This window comes from Rhagoletis pomonella, unplaced genomic scaffold (genome assembly GCF_013731165.1).
Source record: "Rhagoletis pomonella isolate Grant_MI unplaced genomic scaffold, Rhpom_1.0 Rhpom_scaffold_00010, whole genome shotgun sequence".
NCBI classification, from domain to species: Eukaryota; Metazoa; Arthropoda; class Insecta; order Diptera; family Tephritidae; genus Rhagoletis; species Rhagoletis pomonella.
This window is the reverse complement of record NW_023458564.1, coordinates 29,296,314-29,321,797: the sequence shown is the minus strand read 5'-3', so window position 1 is coordinate 29,321,797 and position 25,484 is coordinate 29,296,314. Positions and strand designations below refer to the sequence as shown.

At 38.7% G+C, this 25,484-nt stretch overlaps 1 protein-coding gene and 1 long non-coding RNA gene across 3 annotated transcripts in view; both read right to left on the bottom strand.

Annotated features, from left to right (window-relative positions):
- LOC118746223 overlaps positions 1–3,480 on the bottom strand; it is a 114,621-nt gene extending 111,141 nt beyond the window's left edge. The window contains exon 1 of the long non-coding RNA XR_004993813.1: positions 3,289–3,480. This is a non-coding gene — a long non-coding RNA (uncharacterized LOC118746223). The remainder of the gene's footprint in view (positions 1–3,288) is intronic.
- Positions 3,481–16,737: 13,257 nt separating this feature from the next.
- Positions 16,738–20,225, bottom strand: LOC118746222 (AFG3-like protein 2). Of its 2 annotated transcripts, XM_036480046.1 has the most exons (5): positions 20,123–20,225; positions 19,312–20,063; positions 18,861–19,259; positions 18,253–18,793; positions 16,940–17,869 (listed from the first exon to the last, which is right to left on the bottom strand). In XM_036480046.1, exons 2-5 carry the CDS (start codon positions 19,833–19,835, stop codon positions 16,940–16,942), a joined length of 2,394 nt encoding a protein of 797 aa, XP_036335939.1. In that variant the 5' UTR covers positions 19,836–20,063; positions 20,123–20,225. The 2 variants fall into 2 exon arrangements, with proteins under 2 accessions (XP_036335940.1, XP_036335939.1); XM_036480047.1 differs by lacking the exon at positions 20,123–20,225 and having other exon boundaries at positions 16,738–17,869; positions 19,312–19,835.
- Between the last annotated feature and the right edge of the window lie 5,259 nt (positions 20,226–25,484).

The window sequence follows — 25,484 nt, the reverse complement described above, 5'->3', positions numbered from 1 at the left end:
CTATAAGTCACTCATCCAGCCCGTGCTGGTATGTAGCGCAGAAGCATAGACAATAACCACATCCGATGAGGCGGCTCTTGAAGCTTTCAAGCGAAAGATTTTGCGGTTTATTTACGGGCCTTTACCAACACCGCAGACAATGGAACGATGAGCTTTGCCACGACATGGACCCGCTGGTGGTAGCAGAGGAATAGGGAGGCCCCTCTGCGATGGAAAGACCAAGAGAAGAAGGACTTGGCTTCACTTGGAATTTCAACTTGCCGTCAGTTGGCGCAGAAGAGAAACGACTGGCTTGCTTTGTTAAACTCAGCCGAAATCGCTTAGAACGAGAAGAAGAAGGATTCTGCATTATCATTTTCAATGGTTAAAAAGTGGTTTACTGAGTTCCGTTGTGGTTGATAAAATCCATGGAATGATATTGGAAGATCGGAGAATGAAAGTGTGTGAAGTGACTGAGGCTGTTAGCATCTCAACTGAGTGGGTATATCCTATTTTAGATGAATATTTGGATATGAAAAAGCTATCCGCGCGATGGGTACTGCGCTTGCTCACACTCGACCATAAACGCAACCGTGTGACCACTTCAAAGGAGTGTTTGGCGATGTGTAGCCGCAATCCGAACCAGTAGACGAAATATAGATTCACCACAACACATCATAGAGCAAGAAACAATCAAGAACTGCACTAAAAGTAATAAGTTGTGGTATGTTGGCCAATAGCGTAATGAGCGTGTCAGACGTGGCAATGCAATATATTTCGAAAAGGCTGTCAAATTGAGAAATTTCAGAAAGCAGTTGCATGAGCAGGTCACGCCTTGTATGTAAAGTGTCTTTCAAAAGATGGTTTTTTTATTTCCGAAAGGCGAATTGCAGATTGCAAGTGCATCACGAAAACGTTGAAATATATTTCCGAAATCGATTTGCGCGGTTTCAGTTGAATTCACTCGTTGCAACTTTTATTTCTGAAACTGATTTCCGAATGAAGAGTTCATCACTGAAATAAATACTTTTTTATGGACCCTATGTTGAGTAAACAAAATGCTTTTTTGTTCAAAAGGTCACTGACTTCGCACATTGTCCTTAGAATAGCACTACAGGCAAGTAAGGGCTAATAAAATGTACCAACTTTTTTTAATTTTCAGTATAAGCGCAGAAATTTACACATAACTACTTAGTAGTTCCTATGGGGATGGACTAGGGGTTTCCGAATCGGGTTCACATTTTCTTTATTATTTTAGGCGGTTTTTTTTTGTAATCTTGATGTTTCAAATACCGAGTAATCCATATCTACTTTTAAAATCGAACCGGGTTTCCAACTAGTTTATTTATACAACAGAATATTAACATTCTAAATATTTATTTTATTGAAAATGAAAATAGAACCTCTTCATACATTTTTTTAATTGAATACTGGCCAATTTGTCAGAAAATTATTTAAAAAAAAAATGCAAGGAAAACAAACGAAACTTTTTCAATGTTTTTTTTTTTTGTGAATCCACTACATGTAGTTTGCATTGTTATCTAACTGCAAGCGCCTCAGGGAAGGGCCAGATCCGACGGGTTTGAGACCTAGCGAGAAAGATGTCAGCTTTTTCTTAATTTGAAAATGGAGAACCGGTCTTTTTCAAATTGCCATTTTTTCGAATAACTCGAAAACCGGTTTTCGAAAATGGGGAATAATCGATTACCTAATCGTGCGAGATATTTGTTGTTATGTAACGAAAATTGCCTTGACGCTAAAATTAAATGCATCATGGATATGGATGCATATCTAAGATATGGACTAACTTGCAAATTTTTGTAAAACTTTAAAAACCTTTTTTTGTTTACCAGAAAACTGAAAGGAAGATGTAAAATAAAAAGGTACTTTGTTTTTAGCATTAAAATTATTTGCGCAATATTTATGCTTTAAATCAGTTATCAGTTCCAATTCTCTGTCATAGAAAGTTTATTTTCGAATAAGTTTCATCTGTTTCAAGTTGTACATATCTGGAGCGAAAAATCTTTACAAAGCCACGGGAATATTTATTTATTTATTTATTGCAGTAACGCATGGAGGCAAAGAACCGCAAAAAAAACATACGCACGTTGCAATGACGTCTGCCAAGAAAAGTTTTCAGTGCGCCACAAATACATATATGTATGTATGTGCATACGAATCTAGTAAGTACTCTCCATAACCACTTCTCGACTCCGGCTGAGTGCGTGCAATTCGATATGTTGGAATGTGTGGTGTGATGTAAACAAAACTAGCAATACAAAGCATATAAGACGAAATACGGAAAAAGTGGCACTAGCAACGCCGGCAACAACAATGACCTGTCGGAAGAAGACTTTCTAGTGTGGGACTTAGTATGTGCATATATTTAACGTAGATTCTTGCGAACTGTAACATTTCCTTTTTTACCACCTAAGTATGTACATAGCTATTAGTTTCAAATTGGCACTTCAAACTGCAACCATCCAATATGTAGTTTGCAGATACCTCAGCCACATTGAAAAAAGTTTAGGCACATTTATAATTATGCATAAATAATACATAGATATGTATGTACATATACATAGGTATGTGTCTAGGTACCGCAAACAAAGTAATTAGAGTTTCAATTAAAGCGCATAGCCGCAGCAAGCTCGCTATGAATTTTGTCTCAAATGCGAAACCAATTCTTTGGCCAATTTTTTTTTTAAACGACAGCCATGCCGGCGGGTGCACTATTTTTGCAATTTTCCATAGAAAATCGTGATTATATAAAACATTTATTCTTTTTTGCACATTTCCATACTTCATTTCATTTTACATAACATACTTTATTTTATTGCAATATGTATATATGTATGTATATATATTCTTTGTACCTATACATATTAGAAAAATATTGTTTAGCTGTTGGCAAACGAGTGTACGTTAAATTTATTGCACGTTGTTTTTGTATCTTTTCAGTTTAGCAATTGTTGTTGCATAAATTGTTAGAGATTGTATTGCAACTTCTGTTTTGTTATATTTCTATTTTGCCCATTTGTCGTCACAATCGCTGCTTTCAAAATTACTGCTACTGAAGCTTTTCAGAGGTTTTACAATTTTTTTTTTATTTTTTATTTTTTTTCAATGCACTGTTTTACGGATTTTAATTGCACTATTCATGAATTTTCAAAGAAGTACATACTAATTAAACACATTCAATTTTTTTTTTAATTTTGTATTTGTGCAAATTAATTCAATTTTGCATATTTTATTTAATTATTCTTCTTCACCACTTCACCAAAAACAGAAAAAAAATGGAAAACCCACCAAGAATTGACAACATTCGTTGTGCCTTTCTTTGCTCAAAATTGCATTTGTATTGTGGGTGAGTGAATTTTGCGTTGCGGCAAACGTTTGCCTTTGCATTCCTTTTATTTACTACTCGAACAAGCTCTACTAAGCAAGCGCTCGCGACAACTTCCTATGCGATACTGAAATCGAAACCGAGAAACTATAAACTCTGGCGAAATGGCAGAATGTATGGTGAACGACGCGAGCGGCGGACTGTTGTCGCTGTTGTTGAAACGTCAGCGTAAACAACACAGAAAAAATCGCAACAACAATGAGCTAATAAGTCAGCGAACTACCTATAAAACCTACACACATACACTTGCACACCCAGATGCACATGCACTCGGTCGACGTAGTGCAGCAGCGACGTAACCTAAACGCCAAAAGTCGAACATCGTGGCAGCTAGCGGAGCCGGCAACACAAATGATAACTAGTAATAGTTCTAACGACACACAAATAGAAAAATAACAGCAACTGCAACTGCAACAACAAAGCTGCGCGCGAGCAAACTTCAGCAATCATTTCGAATGCAGCACCCACGACCGTCCGTTGGCTGCCGCTACTCGTACGTACATATGTTTGTACAACACCCTACCTCTAAGCATCCCCAACACACGTACACCGCCCCTTTTCGGCCTCTGCTGCGGCTACAATCGGCAGTAGGCTACCGGCGAGCGATTGGAACCGCTTAAATGCTCCGTTGCATTCAACCACATTGGCATTGGAGAGCGCTCTGAACAACAGCTGATACGAGTGATATAATCTTTTGGGGGAGAGAGATCACACTTTGCAATATTTACTAAACGATAGAACTTAATTCGCCACTGGTCGTGTTGTTGACATTTTTGTTATTGTTTACGAACGTATCACTGATAAGGCAAAAGCTCTGCACGTTGATGCAGCTGTATGCATTGCTACTCGAGAGGCGAGAGAAAGAAAGCGCTTGTTGATGCTCTTTAAAGTTGCATGAATGTTGAAGCGAGCTTTAATAATAAGAGTGTGAAAAGAGTTAAAAGTGAAACTTTTAAGAGAACATCAGGTGCTGGTAACCGTTTGTATTAGTGTGGGTTGCGGACCAGTCGGTTGTGATGATTGTGTGTAGCCGGAAGTGTCAGCCATACATTTAGAATTTTACACTAGGGTATCCGGTGATTTTTAGGCATTTTCTCGTGCTCTTTTTTTCTTGTTACTTTTGGTTTTTTGAAGTTTAGGTGAAAAAGTGCACATTTCAAGGCGAATTAATATAGGTGGTGTTACTAGCTCAGCTGATTTTGTGTATGTGTTTCGCCGCACGGCTTCTGATGTCAAATTGAAAAATTTTGTTTGAATTTCTACACACACTCTTACAGATTTCGACAGTTTATGCCGCCAAAGCAAAAACAAAATACATGTAAATTTTGGTTTTTGTACTCCTACTCATGATAAAAACATAGCAAGGTATAACCGTTCTCTCAATTTGTCGGCCATGATTTTTTTTTGAAGTTTGCCAACATTTTAAAATCATATAAAATTGAAAATAAAAAATTGAAATTGTTCGAAATTGTTGTTGCTTGAGATTTAAAATGAAAATGTGTGTGTGAGTTTGTGAGTAAATTTAAAAATTAAATTGTTTGGAAACGTCAAGAATTTTAAAAGTGACTCTCAGCGGTTCTACCTTACTATATTTTTATCATGCTCCTACTATCACCTTATATTAATTCGCCTTGGCACATTTGTTATTTCAAACAAGACAGCCGGTACCAGCGGAAATGGCAACCATTTCTTAGTAACGGCGGTTCATCTGTCTATTATTTTGAGAATTGAAGGGAACAATACAGATCGCAACGCAAGAAGAGTGACGCGTGGCTGCTGCAGAAAAATACGCAGCATATAAAGCTACCCTGCAGGAAATGGCGAAACGTACGGCAATTGTGCGTTACCGGGAAAAGGAGGGAATAGAGACGCCTTTTCAAGAGAAAGAAAAGAGAGGTAGAAAGGCGTTAGTGTGAAGAGCTTGAGGTGCTGGCAGGAAGGAATGCGGCTCGTAAAATCTATCAGAAAATAAGTCAGCAATCAAATGGTTTTAAGATCGGGGCTAGCTCCTGTAAAGATGGAAATATGGTAACAGATGTCTTTGTAGTGGCAATGTTGGTTTAGGGAGAATTCTTGGCTATAATGAGACTTTATTCGGTGATAGATGAAATGCTGAAAGCCAGTCACTAACAATAGATAAGCAAGCTAGCTTGGCAGCTTTGTCTGCGCTTTCGTTGCCCGATATCCCAACGTGTCCAGGACACCATAGCAATTGAATATTTTTGTTGTTGAATAAGTGTTCGCGAATAATTTAAAAAACTTATTGTGTTCGAAATGCAACAGTGGACGCCAGGTGTCAGTGAAGCTTGCAAATTTCTGCAAATTCCTGTTCGCACTAAACTTTGTAAGTTTCTCTCTTTGGGAGAGTAAGATACTTTATTCTCTGAATTTTGTTGCTAGCTAATTCTTACTGGCTTTTCCAAACGAACACCACTTATACCAGGAGATGTTATAAGAACGAGAATACACCATCTCATTTGAAAATTTGCCCTGAAAAACTTCGATATAATAGCATGTCATAGAATGTCAAAAAAACTGAGGCGAGAAAGCTTTTTTATTACTTCACCTGTTCATAATTTCTCCATAAACAATCCCATGTTGATTCGGTGTAATTAGATTAGAAACTGAATAAATACATAGACATACATTTTTTTACCACAGATTTGGATTCTACGAATGACAAGTCATTTTTAAGCAAAAAACACAACCGACTTTAATTCTCATATAAAAATTTAGGAGTACCGGTAATTTTTTCATGAATGATCGGATCTAAGCCAAATTAGTATGGGACCACCTGTGAGACACTATCTTTCCGATAGAATTGTCGAAATCGTTTGACGTGGTCCAAAGTTATGCGGTAACATACATAAAAAAAAATAAAATAAAAACACGAGTAATTTTTAAGCAAAAAACAAAACCGACTTCAATTCTCATATAAAAGTTTAAAAGTGCCGTTAATTTCTTCATGATCCAATGATCGGATTTCAACGAAATTAGTATGAGACCACCTGTGAGGTGAGGCCTTGCCTTTAAAAAGGAATTATAGAAAACGGTTAACGTCGTCCAAAGTTATGCGGTAACATACATAAAAAAATAAAATCCGACGTATAGATAACCTTCTCCCTTTTTTTAAGTCGGTTAAAAACACATAACTTTTTTAGGAAATTATTTTCTGGAATGGACATCCGGTTGAAATAATTCACTTCCGGTATATTTAATCCACTTCCGACCGGAACCAGAAGTAAGTAATACGACCAAAAGATGGAGCATTGGTAGGTCATGTTTTTGCGTTATTCAACAAAAAGTGTACCCCCATTTTAGAGGGGATGGGCCGGTGGTCTAGGACACCCTGTGTATAGTGTGTACGCCCTCGATAACAACAAGGATGTTACAAATTACAGGCCTATCATGAGGGTATTCTATTTATTAACCAGTTTGTAATATTTAAACCCACCTGTGACTTAGCTATCATTCTTGGTATTGATTCTTACTGTGAAATGAGATATGAGATTAACATCAATATCGTTGATGACAGTTAGGTTAGGTTAGATTACAGTGATTATCTCGAACAGGGACGCACTTGAACAATTAAGAGATTGTCCTTTGTGATAGGACGAAAGCTTAACGGATACCACTAATTTAGTAGGCGAAACGCCGAAACTTTAATGCCTGAGAACTCATCAGGATAGGTTAGGAAGTGTGAACCAAAATGTTTCCATCTTCGGAGTTTGCACGCAAACGTCAAGCTGTGAAGCTGTGTTTTTCTGTGATCTGTCTAAATTTTGTATTTGATAAAGCTGTTTACGCTTATTAAAGTAAAAAATTAAAAAGTGTTAATAAACTTCTGGTGCACAATTTAAAGATAAGTAAAACATCAAAATTTCCCGTAAATTTGATTAATTTAACTTGATATTCTTAATTGCATGTGCCGAGTATTTTGTTTCATATAATATATTGTTGTTGTACAATTGTTTTTGTTTGTGCACATTGATTTTGCTCTTTTTGTCTTTTTGTCATTTCTGCTGTTTCATCTTTGTCACAGCTGTTTGCGTTGTGTTTATTAGGTGTCAAATATACAGTGCATCTAAAACTGTTCGCTAACTGATATTTACCAGCTGATTGGTTCACTGATTAATACATCGTTTTCAAAACCGTTTTTGCTTTTTTGCTTCTAAAACCTAAAAATAAATATAATTTTAAACATGTCGTGTATTTACACCAATTGCCACGTTAAAAGCGACTCCTATGTGTCATGCTGGCTCTGCGATGGGATTGCCCATATAAAATTGTCTGGTTTGAGCGGTAGAGTTTTAGACGCTATTAACGAGGGTAAGGGTCTTCGTTGGTCTTGTCAAAAATGTAGATCAACCGAAGTTGATTTATTTAAATTCTTCAGGCAGTCCAGAAATGGTTTTTCTGAGATCGGGAAGGATCTGTCGGCGCTTGTTGAGAAATTTAAGCATTACGAAAAAATGTTTAGGTCTTTCACTTGTCTCGACGACCCTCCACACTCTGAGGATAGCCGAGAAAATAAAGGTGGGCATGTTATTAGTCCACCTAAAAAGACAGCCACGGATTCTAGTAAATAAAATCCTCCATCCCAGTCCTTAGAACTTATTAATTTATCTTCTCCATGCCCTCAGGCATTGGAGCCTCCGATTTCTAAAGCCATATCCACTAGGTCTACTTCTAAGAATAGTCAAACCGTTGATTTAACAGTGTTGCCATCAACATCTCAAACTCCACTGTCTAACTTAGTTCCTCCGAATAACTCGGAGCCCCGCACATCAGACATCATTACCAAAAAGTTGGTTGTAATTCCTCCGAGAAGATCAATCTTTGTCTCTAGATTTGCTAAAGATACTTCTTCGGATGATATAAAGTCATACATATCGACTAAAATTAGAACTAAAGATGTATTTATTCGTAAATTTAATTTTAAATACGATCGCGATATTTCATCTTTTAAAATTGATGTAGCTTCCGAAGATTTTGATTCACTACTAAATAGTTCATTTTGGCCGACCGGGGCGTTTGTTCGCGAGTTTGAGTATAAACCTAATAAAAGTAATAATAACGTAGCTAAAATTCCTAATCTTAATTCGGATTCAAAAAACTAACTCGCAAGTCTAATTTAAGTATTTACTATCAAAACGTTAGAGGTTTGAATACCAAATTAACTGACTTATATTTAAAAGGTTTTGACTGCAATTATAATATTATTTCCTTGACCGAAACATGGCTCAAACCTCATATTTTTAATTCCGAAATTCTTCCAAATGAATATCAAATATACAGGAGTGACCGCGTGGGCAGAATCGGCGGTGGTGTTCTTTTTGCGTTGCATTCATCGATACCATCCGAGGAAGTTAGTCTTCCTGTCATTGAATATACCGAATTTAAATGTATACGTGTACAGGCTGGAAAGACTTATATTTATTTAGCTCTTTGCTACATCCCTCCTAATTCTGCCGTATCGGTATATATGCAGCTAGTTTCTTTACTTGAGACCGTAAATGCAATGCTTACGGCATCCGATTCTATGATTGTTTTGGGCGATTTAAATCTGCCACATATTTCATGGAACATCATTGACACCGATGTTGTACCAGTTTCATCTAGAGATAGTTACAATGTATTTCTGGAGGAAATGGCTGAACTTTGCCTCAAACAAATAAATATATGTCCAAATAAGATTGGAAAGGTCTTGGATCTCGTTTACGTTGATGATGTTCCGAAGGCCTCTATTAATCGGTGTGATCCCCTAGTTTTGCCGGAAGATGCATACCATCCTGCTCTTGAGTTAAGCTACGAAATCATAAATGAAATACATAATAATAAGTCAAGTTCAAGTACTAGATATGTTTTTGCGAAAGCAAATTTCAGGAAAATTAACAAAGAACTTTCAAAGTTATCTTGGCCAATATATAGAGATGACGTGGAGCGTAGCGTTGAGCACTTTAATGATACTGTTTTCAATTTGTTTCGAAAGTATGTGCCAATACGTAATATTGTTCATGAAGAACCAATACAATTATGGTTCACTAAAGAGCTTAAAAAATTGAAAAATAAAAAGTCGCACTCTTTTAAACTGTATAAAAGAACGGGCTTACACAGTGATTACCTAAGGTACTCAGTTTTGCGGCATAGCTACTTTGCATTAAATAAGAAATGTTATAATTCATATTTATGTAAAATTAAGAAGAATTTAATTAACAATCCTAAATCATTTTATGGTTTCGTAAATTCAAAGCGTAAGGCACATGATTTTCCGTCCGCTATGCATTATCGCAACACTGTATCTAGCGACAGCCAACTCATTGCCAACATGTTTGCTCGGTTCTTTAGGTCCAATTATTCTGTAGACTTCCCTATAAGTGGAGACTATCCGTACGAGCTTTGTCCAATCAACTCTGCTTATATTCCAGTAATATCTTCCGATGAAGTTTTACACTCTTTAAAAACCTTAAAAGCGTCATTTAGGCCTGGACCTGATCATATTCCGACCTGTTTTCTTAAAAACTGCGCTGAGAACATCTGCGAGCCTTTAACAACTCTATTCAATTTGTCACTTAAACATGGCGTTTTTCCGTCAGCCTGGAAGGAGTCTTTCATAATACCACTTCACAAAAACGGCAGCAGGTCGTCTATAGAAAACTATCGAGGCATAGCGAAACTCTCCGCTATCCCCAAATTATTCGAAGCAATTATTGTTAACCAGCTGACATATTCTATATCTTCTTCAATTACACAATCTCAACACGGGTTTTCTAAAGGAAAATCTACTATGACTAATTTATTGGAGTTTACAACTCATGTCTCAAACGGTTTTAGAGAAAATGCTCATACCGACGTAATTTACACCGATTTCAGTAAAGCTTTTGACAAAGTATGTCACTCGTTACTCATCCGTAAACTCGACCTAATCGGCTTTCAGCCCAGTCTTCTTCAATGGATCTCATCTTACCTCTCTGATAGAACACAAAGAGTTATTGTTAATAATTGTTCTTCCAACATCATTAAAGTTTCTTCAGGAGTTCCTCAGGGAAGCCACCTTGGTCCGATTCTATTCCTGATATTCATTAATGATATTTCTTCTATAATAAAACATTCAAAAATTTTAATGTATGCCGATGATGTGAAACTTTTTAAAACATTGTCCTCTATCGAAGAAAGGTCTTTGTTACAAGCGGATCTGAACAACGTGGTTAGTTGGTGTAATACAAACTATATGCCACTAAACCTTCAAAAATGTAAAGTTATGTGTTTCTCTCGGAGGGCTGTTCAACCAGCTGTTTATTCAATATCAAATTGTAATCTGGAGCAGGTATCCAATTTTGTCGATCTTGGTATCACAATGGATTCCAAACTGAATTTCAACCATCATATTAATGTTACAGTCTATAAAGCCAAAGGCGTTTTTGCATTTGTAAGGCGATGGTCAAAAGAGTTCAAAGATCCTTATGTTACAAAAGCTCTTTTTACCAGTTTAGTTAGACCGATACTAAAATACGGATCTATTGTTTGGAATCCCCGCTACCAAGTTCATTCAGAAAGGATTGAATCAATTCAAAAACAATTCTTGCTTTTTGCATTGCGTAATTTTAACTGGGATTCAGATTACAATCTCCCCCCTTACACAAGTCGTCTAAAGCTCATAAATTTGCCTACACTCGCAAGTCGTAGAGAAATGCTGGGTATAATATTTATCGTAAAATTAATGACAGGCTTGATTAATAGCCCGGCCCTCCTGGCTGAGGTAAACTTTAATGTTCCTTCTCGAATGTCAAGACACTTTCGACCTCTATTTTTAAAGCCATGCAAAACTAATTTTGAACTAAACGAATCATTCCGTGGTTTATGTCAAGATTTTAACTGTCATTCCAGCACGTTTGACGTATCGGACTCGATTTTTACTATAAAGAAAACTATTATTTCCACTCTCAATAATTGAAATATTATCTTTAGCATATCCAATCAGCTGATGAATTTGATTCTGTAGCTGAATAGTTTTAGATCTCGACACTTAACAAACTCCTGTTTCCACTACTCGGCACGAAAAAACTACGTCATGCGGACTGCGCCCCTCGTGTCGGTTGGGCGGGAATGGAGGGTAAAAAGCCGTTGGGATTAATTAATTAATTAAATTAATCTCACGAGGGATAGGCAGTCCTCTTGACAGCTGACGCAAAAGGGATCAGTTAAGATTCCTAATCTCACCGCGTGAGTACCAATCGCACAATGGTCTCAGAACCCTCACTAATAGCGAGAGCTGAGGCTTTGCAAGCACAAGAAACTCCTGTGAATACGTGGCCGCAGTTGGCCGCCCTCCTAGTTACCCAGTTCAGGTAACCTTGAGTCAGATCAAAAAGAGTATCTAGAAATCACCGAAAAAGCCACATCATATGCATAGGCGATCACCCAATTTCTCCAGTTAGTTCAGAAGGCTGTTAACAACCGCAATACAAAGCAGGGGAGAGAGAACACCTGAAAGCTAAAACGGAGGAGGATTTTAATATAAGAAATTCATTTTTGTAGATATTGCAGACAGATGGTATTGAATATCGTCGCCTGAGTGGAAGATCGACTTATCTCGGCAGCCGGTTCGAAAACGACCTATCTTGTCGAGAGCACCATATTCCAGAATTTGGTTGAAGAACGCCCTATTTCAGAATTCCGTTCAAAAACGCCCTATCTCAGCTGCCGTCTCAACAATTTTTCAATAAGGCGTTCTGAGATGAGAGAGAGAGAGGGTGTTCCCACGACAGCCGGTTCTACGTACCGGAATGACTCGGACTTTACTCGACCAAGGGCTGTTGTTTCGGCGATCTAACCCCGTTTAGGTCGGCGAAGTATCTCAGAAGTTGTTCGTCCATAGGGCTACATTTGCTACGTATTCTTCCTCTCAGGGCTGGCATCGAGTCAAACCCAGGGCCAGAAACCTACACCTGCTGTGTATGCCAGAGACGACTACACCACAACTCCACCTCAGTCAAGCGCAATGCTTCGAGGGGTGGAGTCACCTCAGAGTCTGCTCAGGATTACGGACACATCGGCAGTGGACCACATCGTTTGTGGTCATGAACCAAAAATACAAGATCACCTAATCAAAGAGGCAAGAAAAAATTATATTTCTGAGCGTTTATGACATCTGCCTAAGAATAAAAACAAACAAAGAAAACGAAAAAGGCGCGGTGATTGAGTGCGATTAAATTGGTATTTATTATAAAATATACAAAGTGAAATTTGATGACAATTAGCAAAAAAAGTTCATAAAATATGGTTTTCATGATTGAAAGTGTTTTACAATCGCATATCATTACCACGGGTCGATTTTTCAATGCCAACGTTCTGGCCACAAACGTGCACCCACTTTTCACGCAAATTTACGCCTTTTGGCAAAGCAAACATACGCATAAACTTGTTCCAATCACACAGTACTTCATTTTTATCATAAATATGTAATAAACCAAAATTTATAATTAAAATCGCTGCAGAAAACACATTCAATCGCTAAAAAATCACTACGAAGAGGTAGAAGACGGTGTAAACAAAATCGAAAAACGTCAAAAACGCTACGAAAACTTTTTTCTGAAAATCGATTACAAATACAACGATGGCTGATTAGGTGATCTGTAGTCGTTGGTTCATGGTTTGTGGCCCCCTGCTGCTCTAACAGAGCAGCCTCCACGGCTAACCCCAGTCTACCTGAGCAGCTCAACACAACACAGACATCATAACAACACAATATATCACACGACAGACCACATAACAGACACAACCGCACCACCACCCACACGCCGCCGCCAACAACTCCTGGGTCCTCCTACAATCTGCACGGTATGTCAGACCAGGATATTCCGTAATGTGACATCAGTCAAGTGCAACACCTGCCTTGGCTGGTACCACTGCCAATGGCGGCAAGGCCACACACATCCCTCACACCCCGCATAACTACACGTCTTCCGAACCACATGAAGCTCCTTCAATTTAACTGTAACTGACTTCAAAGCAAGATCGAAAAGATAACCGTCTTCATGGGAAGGCATGGTATATTGATAGCTGCGGTCCAAGAGACGAAGTTGCACAGCAATTCAACATTGTTGAATTGTGCCTGGTACAACGTGCACCGTCGAGATCACAAGCGAGATAATGGTGGTGGCTTAGCGTTCATCACGTACCACACCGCGCAGTACCGTCTTATTGAAGCAGACATCGACCACAGGGATACCACCCTAGAATGTCAGGGCATTGCTATCCGGTCAGGCGATGTTGAGCTCGAAATATTTAATGTATACATACCCCCCGTCATTTGCTGCCCGGCAGGATATCACCCTGACACAGGTGCGCTCCTCAGAGGTGAAAACCGTATGGTAGTAGGTGACTTTAATGCGCACCACGATTTTTGGCACCCAAGCCTGTAAAACGATCATAGGGGAACATACTTGGCTGAGCAAATAGACGATTCGACATTCTACACAATGAACGACGACACACCCACCAGGATTATGGGCAGCTTCTGCCGCTCGCCAGACATAAAAATAGTCAGCGCTGGTCTGATAAACAGCGTATCATGGCGACCTATGCTGACTTTGGCATCAGACTATCTGCCCATAGTCATCTCGATAGATAAACTAACCGACTTTGCTTCCGCAGAACACCAGACCTATATCAACTTTTCTAAAGTTGATTGGAAAGGCTTCTCGGAATTTACTGAGAGCACCTTGGTCACTGCTGCTGCAGCTCGCTTCGTACGGGCAGGATGCATTACGGACCCACGTCCAAATTTCCCTGCTGAAGCGGCTGTTCTAGCCGATGAGCGTGACAGCCTTCGTCAGGCCGATCCCGGAAATCCCCGTATCAGGGATCTCAACGCGGAGATTCGGCAACTAGTGAACGTACATAAGCGGAAGAAGTGGGAAGAGCATCTGAAGACTTGTAACTCCGCCTCTGGTGTGAGTAAGCTTTGGTCAACCGTGAGGTCACTGTCCAATCCGACGAAGCACGACGACAGCGTCGAACGGAATATATATAAGGACGGAATATGCATGTTGATGCTGAAAAATTTGGGTCCTGCGGGAGTAGCGTACCTAACGGAGGTCCTCAATATGTCTATGGCCACTCTCATATTCCCAGACATCTGGAAGGTGGGGAGAGCCGTCCCCCTGCTCAAACCGGGGAAACCAGCCAACAAATTAGATTCTTATCGACCGATAACACTCCTTTCCCCGGTAGCGAAGACACTAGAGGCCTTGCTGCTCCCGTATTTCACGAACCACCTGACCCCAGCGAAGCATCAGCATGGTTCCCGTAAAGTGTACAGTACAACAACAGCACCTAACGCCATAAACACTCAGATAACACGTGGCCTTAACCGCAACCGTCCCTGTGAGAGAACTATTGTAGTAGCGTTGGACCTGTCAAAGGCGTTTGACACCGTCAGCCACTCCACGCTACTAGAAGATATAGAGGCTTCCTCTCTCCCACAGTGGCTCAAACGGTGGTCGGCGAATTATCTGAGTGGTCGACAGTCGTCGGTAATGTTTAGAGACAAATCGAGCAAACTTAGAAAAATAAAACAGGGGGTTCCACAGGGTGGTGTCCTTTCCCCGCTACTGTTTAACTTTTACATTTCTAAGCTCCCTCAACCACCAGAGGGTGTCTCGATTGTCTCCTACGCCAACGATTGTTCGATCCTGGCGACTGGGAATGGAATTGATGACTTGTGTTCGAAAGTAAACGGGTATCTCTCCGAGGTTTCTCGCTTCTTCACTGCAATGAGCCTAACCCTCTCCCCTACGAAATCCTCTGCGACCTTATTCACCACCTGGATGAAGGAGGTTTAATGAACCTCTGTAGTACGATTCCCATTTTTCTTAACGACAATATTCGTATCGTTAGCTAACGATTCCGACAAGTTTCGTTAACTGCAATTCTCAAGCACACTTTTAGCGAATATTGTCGGGAGCTTTGACAGTTGTCTAACGAAATTTGTCGATAGCCTAGCTACGAATATTTTGTCGTTGAAAAGCCTTACGATAATAATTGTTTTAAGTTTTTATTGAGAAATATTAGGCAAACGTCATCGGCAAGCAAACTATTATAATAAAAAATAACTAATAAATAAACATTTATCACATATAGATGTGCTTTTTATTATTCTTCTTTTTATTTATTACACTGTGCTAGTTGAAAACTTAGGCAAAAGTTTTGATTGTTGATCTCACTTAATTGGGGCATTCTAAATTCAATGGCTCCCCCCGTTTTGCCAGATTGGCTCCAGTGTTCGAGATAACGATACTTGAACATTTGCTTCAATTTTAACTTGTTTGTAAATAACTCAGTTTTTGTGTCGATTTAATAAAATTTTCAACATGACTGATTTTTATAGCGAAGGTTATATTAAAAAATAGTTACGTGAAAAAGTTTAGTAAAATGACTTTAACGGACTTTGTCGGAGTTATTTATAAAAAAAAAAAAAACTTAACACTTTAAGCAACTTTTCAAGTGCCGTTACGTCGAAAACTAGAGCCACAGCTTAATTTTTAGACGTGGAAAGCATAACGTCAAAATTATGTGATTGTTGTAATTCATACTGTAATTGTGCGTATAATTTGTTAGTGTAATTTTTTACTTATATACGGTTAACACCACCTTATTAAATTCGCCTTGCCGAGGCCCTTATTGCCAGAGAAGAAGTCCAGCATCCTATGGTACTGCTCCGTAGTAGCTCTTGGCATGTTTTTTTCATATTGTATTCACAAACAACAATCCCGACAACAATAATACGCGCAACAATAAAATGTTTCTTTTAAATATTGAGTGTAAAACGTCAATATTGCCAATAACGCCCTGAACGGCGTTAACAGTTATGTAGACTCCAGACCTGTGAAAACCGTTCTAGGCGCACAACCACCCGACATTGACGAAACGGAGCTTCATCTGCCTCGGGAGACAAGAACCACAATAGCCCAACTTCGCTCTGGCTACTGCAGCAGGTTTAACTCTGAGCAGACTAAACGCAGATGTACCAAATGAGTGTCCGGCATGCGGAGAGACACCTCATGACTCGAAACATCTCTTCGTATGCCCGGAAAACCCAACAACCCTAACGCCTTTGTCCCTGTGGACCGAGCCTATTGAGGCTGCACGCTTCTTAGGGCTGCCGTTAGTGGAACTTGACAACGACTGGGATATTAACCGAGCTGGGCGAGGTTGTTGTAGCCGCTACAACAACAACAACAACATAGGGCGTTCTTCAAACAAATTCTGAAGTAGGGCTTTCTTGAGCCAGTTTCTGAGAGATCTTTCACTCAGCTATCGATATAGAAAAACTAAAACGATATGAAAAGTTTAGGATGTACGAAAAACTTTATTTTTCAATATTTCTTCTAAAGATAATATTGCTTCAATTTTTCTTTTACATATTTGACTTCGCTCTTGGTATTGTAAAGCAGTACACTGAATGGAAAACTTAACAAGAAAACAAAACGAACTAGTATTACGGTCTACAATGACTTATAACTGCCCAATTAACAAAGAAAAGCACTACGTTTAAGGAGTAGGGACGGGCTTCGGTGGGGGTGTCTCTTTGTCCTCATCCCCTTTTTCCTTATTCCAATTTTGCAATCCTTTCGGCAGAGACGTGTCCTCCTCAAATGAGCCGGTACCTTCAACAAATTCTTCATATGTAGACTTTTCTTTGAACGGTCGTGGACCCAATAGTTCGATCATATCATCACGACTTAAAACTTCGTTCTTTAATAAACGCTCAGCTACTCGCCGCACATCTTCCTTATGTGTTGTCAACAAATCTGTAGTGCGTTCGTGCGCTTTGTGAATAAGAACACGCACTTCCTGATCAATCATTTGTGCAGTTTCTTCTGAGTACGGTTTAGTAAACATTGGATCTCCTTGTTGACCCGGATCGAAACTCACTTGACCTACTCGCTCGTTCATGCCGAAACGTACAATTTGTGCATAAGCACTGTCTGTTATCTTCTTCAAATCATCTTGCGCGCCTGTAGTAATACGATTAAAGAATAACTCTTCTGCAACACGTCCGCCCAGAGTCATGCACATTCGATCAAAAAGCTGCTCCTTTGATAACAAGTACTGATCCTTAGGCAGGTATTGTGCATAACCAAGACCTTTTCCACGAGGTATAATTGAAACTTTTAAAAGCGGGTCAGCGTATTCTAGAAACCAACCAGCAACCGCATGACCAGCTTCGTGATGCGCCACCGTTTTCTTCTCTTCCGGCGCCAATACATTAGTCTTTTTCTCCATTCCAGCTATCACGCGCTCAATGGCCTGCTCAAAGTTTTTCAATACTATGGAATTAAGCGAGTCACGTGCGGCTATAAGTGCAGCTTCATTGCAAACGTTCGCAATGTCCGCACCGGTGAAGCCAGGTGTAAGCGCTGCCATTTTCCGGGAAAGATCTTGTTTATTCAAATCCGTCTTCAATGGACCCAAATGAACCTAAATGTGAAATTTAGATTTATAAGTGACTGTAGAATAATTCTCTAAATTAATTTCAAATTACATTATTCCATTTGCGATTGCGATTTTTAAATATTATGTACATAACATTATTTAAACATATTTAAAAGTTCGAATAAATGTATTGCCAGTTTACTACAAAATGTATATATGTAATACCATGATAAAAATATAAAAAAAAATAATAATAATAACTATAAATATGTTTATCATGGGTAATACTCAGTTAGATTAAATGAGTTAGACAACTGAGCAAATCTTTAGCGTGAGATGTATAAACTTTAGAAATTTTTAGTTTATATTTAGAAATCTTTCTTACGTCGCATTAAAAGAGCGTGGATATTTCTATCCTATATTCTTACCTTAAAAATACTTGCTCGTCCTTTTATGTCAGGTGCTGGGACGAATATTTGTCTATCAAATCGACCTGGTCGCATCAATGCCTTGTCTAGTATATCTACACGGTTTGTTGCCGCTAATACAACAACGTTTGTAGTCGTGTTAAATCCATCCATTTCGACCAAAAGCTGGTTTAATGTATTTTCTTGTTCAGAGTGTCCACCAAAGGACTTACCACCACGCTTTCGGCCGACAGCGTCAATTTCGTCGATGAATAGAATGCAGGGTGCATGCTTTCTGGCCATTGAAAACATATCGCGCACACGTGATGGACCTACGCCAACGAACATTTCCAGGAACTCAGAACCGGATACGCTAATAAACGGTACATTCGCTTCACCGGCTGTTGCCTTCGCCAACAACGTTTTACCAGTTCCAGGTGGGCCAGTCAACATAGCACCCTTTGGTATCTTGGCGCCAAGATCAATATATTGTTGGGGATTTTTTAAAAAGTTTACGAATTCCATAATTTCAATTTTGGCCTCCTCACAACCTGCAACATCCCTGCGCATAATTAATATAAAAAAATTCTATTAAAAATAATTGCTTAACTTTTGTTTACAGAGCTCACTTGAATCGGACACCAATCTCATTGGAATTGATGAGTTTTGCTGTCGACTGCATAACACCTCCAAATAAACCGCCGCCCTTTCGTCCGCGCCCACCGCCCATCATATCAGCTGATCTACGCATCATATAAACTAAAAATCCTATTATTAAGAGTGTTGGCAGCAGTCCCGTTAAAGCTGACGCCTCAACTTCAGTGCGATATATAACAGGCACGTAATTTAAGGCTTCAATGCCGAGATCCGTTTGAGCATTTTCTAAATTACGCTCGAAAGAATCTACACTGCCGATGTTGAACCAAAGCACACCACTAGAGTTTTGTGAATTCCCCGGCAGCAGACGAACTCGCACCCACTTTTTATTGACCACCTCCAGCTTTTCGACTAAGCCCTTATTGAGGTAGCTGGAAACCAAAAGTTATTAAGATACAGCAAGTACCACAAAATCATACGAACTTATTGACGAATTCCTTCCATGAGATCTCCTTGTATCCCATTTCAAAAAATGCGATCGATGCAACCAATGCAACCGCACTGACTGCACCAAATATTATCCATTTTTCGCGATCCCCGCCGCTACCCTCTCCAAGTGGCCTACCGCCTCCACCACCGGGTCCTCGATTCCCTTCTGACCCCTTTGAGCTGTTAGTAAACATACCAAAGCTCCAATCACTTTTGTTGGTTGAAGTAGTACTACTGCTATCTTTACTTGTGGCAGGTTTGTTTTTAGATGCATCAGTCTCAGATGATTTCTTGTCCGCTGCTTTTCCTTCTTCAAAATACTTTTCAAATCCTTTTGGTGGTTTTTTGCAAAAGTACTGAATCTGTTCCACAAGATATTGTATTACTGGTATTTCTATAAACGCAGGCGTTCCAACAACATTGCGACCTGAAGCTACCACATTCAGGTTAGTGGTAATATAGCTTCGCCGAAGGCAACGCTCCATAGCCTTCGCTGATTGCATCAGCTTATGCGCCATTTCAAATGAATGTTATTACACAATCTTTTCTATAATTTCAATAATCGTTTTAAAACACTATTTTCAAATATTTCGTCGTTTATGTATTTTTTTCGTTTTTGGTTATTCAACCTACTCGCTCTGGTATTATTTTATTCTTGGAAGAAGAAATTAGTTGCAAATTATACGACTTTTATCAACGTTCTCCCGCGAATAGTGTTGAGCACAATGAATTTTACTGCACTTTTTCTAGATCAATAGAGTATTTTTATTAAATTTTATAATAAAGTTTTACTGAAACAACATACTTTTTCCTCGATTTTAGGTGGTGAAATAAGGCGGCGATAATTTGGCAGCGCAAATGACAGCACTGAGTGTTGCTACGTTTGAAAGTTTACCCTCTGGAAGGGGACAAATTGTGTGATAGTTTATAGGCAGTGTGACCGCGGACTTGTGAAAAATGTTAGCAAAAAACGGACTTAAAATGTTTCAATCCAATTAATTCTCTTATAAAGAATTAGGAAGAGCTTTAAATTACAAAAACCAAAAAAAATGCTTCAATATGTATCACTTTTGTGATACACACGTGATCTTGGCTGCATTTCTTTATTCATTCTGAACGTTTGGAATAAACTTTTTTGTTTACTTATTCTTTAGAACACTCCTGATGATATGTTGACCGTATATTTCAAACGCATTCTGTTTATTCCGGCAGTGAAATGGGATTATCCGGAATGTATAAAGAAACGCAGCTCTTGTATTTTTGGTTCATGCAACAAAAGTTGAATACGTAGTTGAATGAGAAGTTGAAAGTGAAAAAGTTGCCATCCCTATTCAGACGAGGCGATTTTCGATTCAACACGAATCGTTATTTACATTATTGAAAATGAATTTAAATCGTAAAATTTTATCAATTGGTGTAAATTTGGTAAGCCAAGCGTTGGTAGAAGTGCTTTTAGCGAAGCTGAAAGATAAAATAAGAGTAAAAAAGAAAAAAAAAGTATGTATACAGAACAGTGTTGGCATTTTTGGTACAATTGTACTTGTTTGATAAACTTTCATTTACAATATACCTTCCTACTACGCAGTACTTTTTAGTAAAATTTTGTAATGAATACTAAAAATATATAGCTCTGAAAATTCACAGTTCGCCTGTTCCTATTTACCTTTGTAAGTTTTGAAAAATGGCTTGAACGAACCAGTATAACATAGCCTAGGCAAATTTTTAAAGAAACTTTTCGATACTAAGTTTTATTAAAACAAAATGTCAAAGTCAGCTTCATATAGAAACAAAGTCTTCGTTAGTTATAAGAAGAGATTTTCTTAAATATAATACCTTTACGGCACTCACATATTGACAAGGTTTTACTATTTATTTTATTATTCTTTAATTTTAATTATCTGTTTATAAACTATAATGTATTCTTTAAGAAAAACTGTATAAACCCAAGATTAAATCTTTGCGAAACATCCAAAAACCAACATACTGTCGTAAAAATTTCGAGCTTTATTAATATTCTTTAGTTTTTAGCCCATTCAATTTTAGCATAATAAAGTTCAAGTTTAAAGTAGCTGGGACTTACCGTTGAACTTGGCAATTTTGTTTTGTCGAGATGTCAGCCATTTTCTTCCATACGAAGTGTGTTTGACGATTTTTTTATATGGAGGAAATTAGCAACACCTTCATCATTTAATGGGCTAAAAAAAACCACACACTCAAAATAAATCTAGGAAATCTAATTAAATAGATCGAAATTTTTACGAAAGTGTGTTGGTTTTTTTAATGTTGCACAAAGTTTGAACCTTGGATTTGTACGGCTTTTTTTAAAATATAAAGCGTATTTTTACAAAAAATAATTAAAGTTGAATAATATTAAGATAAATGGTCAAATCTTCTCGTAAAGTTTTGATAGGCACTTGAAATTCTATTAAAATGTCAAATTTTAGTACTGAATCCAAAGAAAATGTCTCTTTTATCCATTAATAATAACTTAAATATGCTTTTTGTTAAGATGTATACCTGAAAATGTGTGCATACATATTTGCGTTAAATGCAATACATGTGCACGTGGAATCAATTTGTAAAAGTGTAAAATACGTAAACGTATGTACATAAACAATAAAACTTTCTCATGAATACCATAAAATCATTGGTCTTGAAGGGAAGGTACTAAGAAAATATATGAGCGAATTAAAAAGTGTATACAATTTATAGCCGAAAAGTACATTTTTTGTATAGATTTCGTACTGAAGGAACAATTTCATATCCCAACACTGATACAGAATGTAAACAAACACAGGGTTGCAAGGAAAAAAAATTGAACGAGCTCAAAGTTGGCTGGCGACCAACTTTGTTGAAAGCGATTAGTTGAAAGGCCGTTCGGACGAGGCGATTTTTGCTTTCAACTAAAAGTTGCCTGAAAAATCGCCTCGTGCGAAAGCCCTATATGTCACACAAATGGGAGGGACCCATAGTGAATTGAACTATCTATCTATGAACTATTCTATCGTTCGTGGGAGGGTTTTACGACGACTACGAACTAGAGCTGCAAAACTATCGATTGTACTATCGATAGTATCGATAGAGTTATTTTAGGAAAAACCTCGATTGTTTTCTGGCGACAGTCGATAGTTTCGATAGTGCCGGTGCATTGAAATTTTGTGATCTTTACTTACCGCAGAACTCCACAGGCGAACAGCGATGGCCTACCAACAGTCATTTTGACGAGCAATGTGATTGCAAGCTTTTGTGAGTGGGCACTTTGATGTCTTGAAATAAGCATTTGCCGCATGACGCCACCAGACAACATTCTCTCAATTTCGGTGTTTAAAAACATTTAAATCTTTAAAAAACTAGCCAAATAATTTCCTAAAACGTAATCATAAATTATCCAATACGAAACAGATTTTTATTTTGATTTAATATCAAAATTTCATCGATGTTACCACCAGCACGCTTTCTTTCAAATGAAAATATGGCTGTCAAACTATCGAATTGCCTGCAATAGATGTCAAGCAATAAGCGCTGACATATATTGCAGCGCATGAGAAATAGGCGGTCTCCATTGGAAATATATTTTGTGACATGGTTATCACGACATCAGTGTTTTCCTGTGGAGACAGGGCCTTAAATAAATGACGCTGTGAATTGAACTAGGGGAAATATTTAGAATTTCACGCCTAAGATGTAGTGTATATTTACATATGTGCAATATTTATATTTACATATGTACACCAGGGAACTGCTGTGGCAACATCGTCTCGAAGGAGGGTGGCTACACAAAAATGCAACACTGTTTTGTGTATCAAGTGTCATCACTAGTTTTTCTTTTAAAATCGAAAATTCATTAACGTACGATTGAAGTGAATCTTTACATACAAATAAAAACTTAGTTTTTTAAAGCGTTTCGCTTGCTTAATACATAGTACAAAATAGAAGTTTCATTTGTATTGAGCAGCAGTGCTCTTAAAATTAGTTATTTGGAACATTCTTTAAAAAACTTATCTGCTGCAAGTCTTGAAAGCAGCTTGCAGCTTTTCGTGGAAAAAGACGATCGCTGAATCGTGCAACATGAGCGAGGCTTCCGATGAGAAGGTAGACTGCCCCATATGCAAAAAGCCCGAGGAGGGTGATATGGTGCAATGCGATAGCTGCGACAATTGGTTCCACCTTGTATGCGCCAATGTTTCTTCTGGTATCGAATCCATCGACTGGGTGTGCAGTGAGTGTGCAACAAACAAAACAGTGGTCAATGCGCAAGAGGAAGGTGAAGCTATTGGTGCTACGAACGCAAGTATGCAGGCAGCAGGAAATGCAGGTAAATACGATGGTTCAAATCACAAGGACACGGAATCTGTTTTGCAAAGCGAGGTAAGGGAGTTGCAAAAGCAAGTACTCCAGCTACGTAAAGAAAATGATATTTTGCAAAGTCGCCAAAATAATTCGGGTGTACAAGCAACCAAGGTCACCACGTTGCCAACCACGAGCGTAGATGATAGATTCAATGCGCTAACCACGGGCACACAGGGTGACACAAACGCGCAGTACACAGGGTTAAGAGCGCAAAGCAATTTCTTTTTGCCAAGCACGAGCACACAGGTGCTGACTACGGGCATGAAGAACATTTCATTGCGAGGCAATCCAATGGAGAGAATTGCGGGCACAGGACCCCTTCCAAGACAGTTGAACACAAATGATCAGTACACATATACTGCAAGGGGCATGCAGGGGCAACTAAACGCAGGTGCCTACATCGGCGCGAATCATAGTTTGAATAATGACTTCTTAAGGCAAGATCACGACGGTGGCGGTTATGGCGGCTCCATGGGTGGCGGTTATGGCGGCTCCATGTGCGGCGGTTATGGTACTGGGGAACGTCAGTCAAATTATAACTTGACAACTGTGCAAATTCAAGCAAGACAAGCTCCGCCAAAAGAGTTGCCACACTTCAGTGGCAAACCCGAAGAGTGGCCGATGTTTATTAGTAGCTATGAAAATTCAACTCGTATATGTGGCTTTACTAATGATGAAAATCTACTTCGATTACATCGCGCTTTAAAAGGAAAAGCACTCGAAGTCAACTGTTGATTCCAGCACTAGTACCTGATGTTATTTTAACGCTGCGTACAATTTTTGGTAGGCCTGAATATATAGTAAATAGTCTTTTAGAAAAAGTTCGCTCCTCCTCAGATGTAAACGCCAACAAACTTGAAACGCTTATACCATTTTCACTTGAAGTGAAAAATTTGACAGCGACAATCGCTGCGGCCGGACTTACGTCACATTTGAATAATCCTATGCTTTTAAGAGACTTAATTCAAAAACTTCCAGCTCAAATGCGTTTAGACTGTGCAATGCATTCAAATGGTTATGTTAATATAAATTTATTAGTTTTCAGCGAATGGTTGTCTGTACGGGCAAATGCTGCCAGCACCGTTTTAACAATACCCGTAGGTGGCGGCCAACAAGAAGAAAGGCGTAAAGCACATAGTGTTGGCTTCCATCAGGAAAATCGGGAAGCGGAAAATGAGCGGCGTCAGCGAGATTCGCGCAGATGCTCGGTGTGTACTGAAAACCATTTTATCGCAAATTGCAAAAAATTCAAGGTAATGTCATACAATGACAAATGGAATATGGTTAACCGCATGAAGCTATGCCGGTCGTGCCTTAAGCCACACGATCCAAAGTTTTGTAACGAACGTCGAGAATGCGGTAATAACAATTGTGTAGCAAAACATCATACTCTGTTGCACAAGCCGATGTCAAGCAACGATAGCACTCCACAAAACATTGTGGGGATACATGTACAAAAATCTTCGAATGTTTTGTATCGTATGCCTATTACAATTCACTCGCGGAATGCTACTGTGGACATTTATGCACTTTTGGGCGATGGATCAGGCCCTACAATCATACAACATGATATAATCAAGAAGTTGCAACTGAAGGGTAAAGAATCCGAGCTTCGGTTGCGTTGGACTGATGGTTCTGTTCGTGTTGGGGAAAACTCCGCGCTAATCAATTTGCAAGTGTCAACTCAAGCAAAAAATAAGATGTATACGTTGCGCGACGTACGCACAGTCAACAAGCTTGACTTGCCTCCGCAAACTTTGGTAATGCCAAAACTCTCGCAAAAATATAAACATCTCAGGGGGCTGCCAGTACAGTCA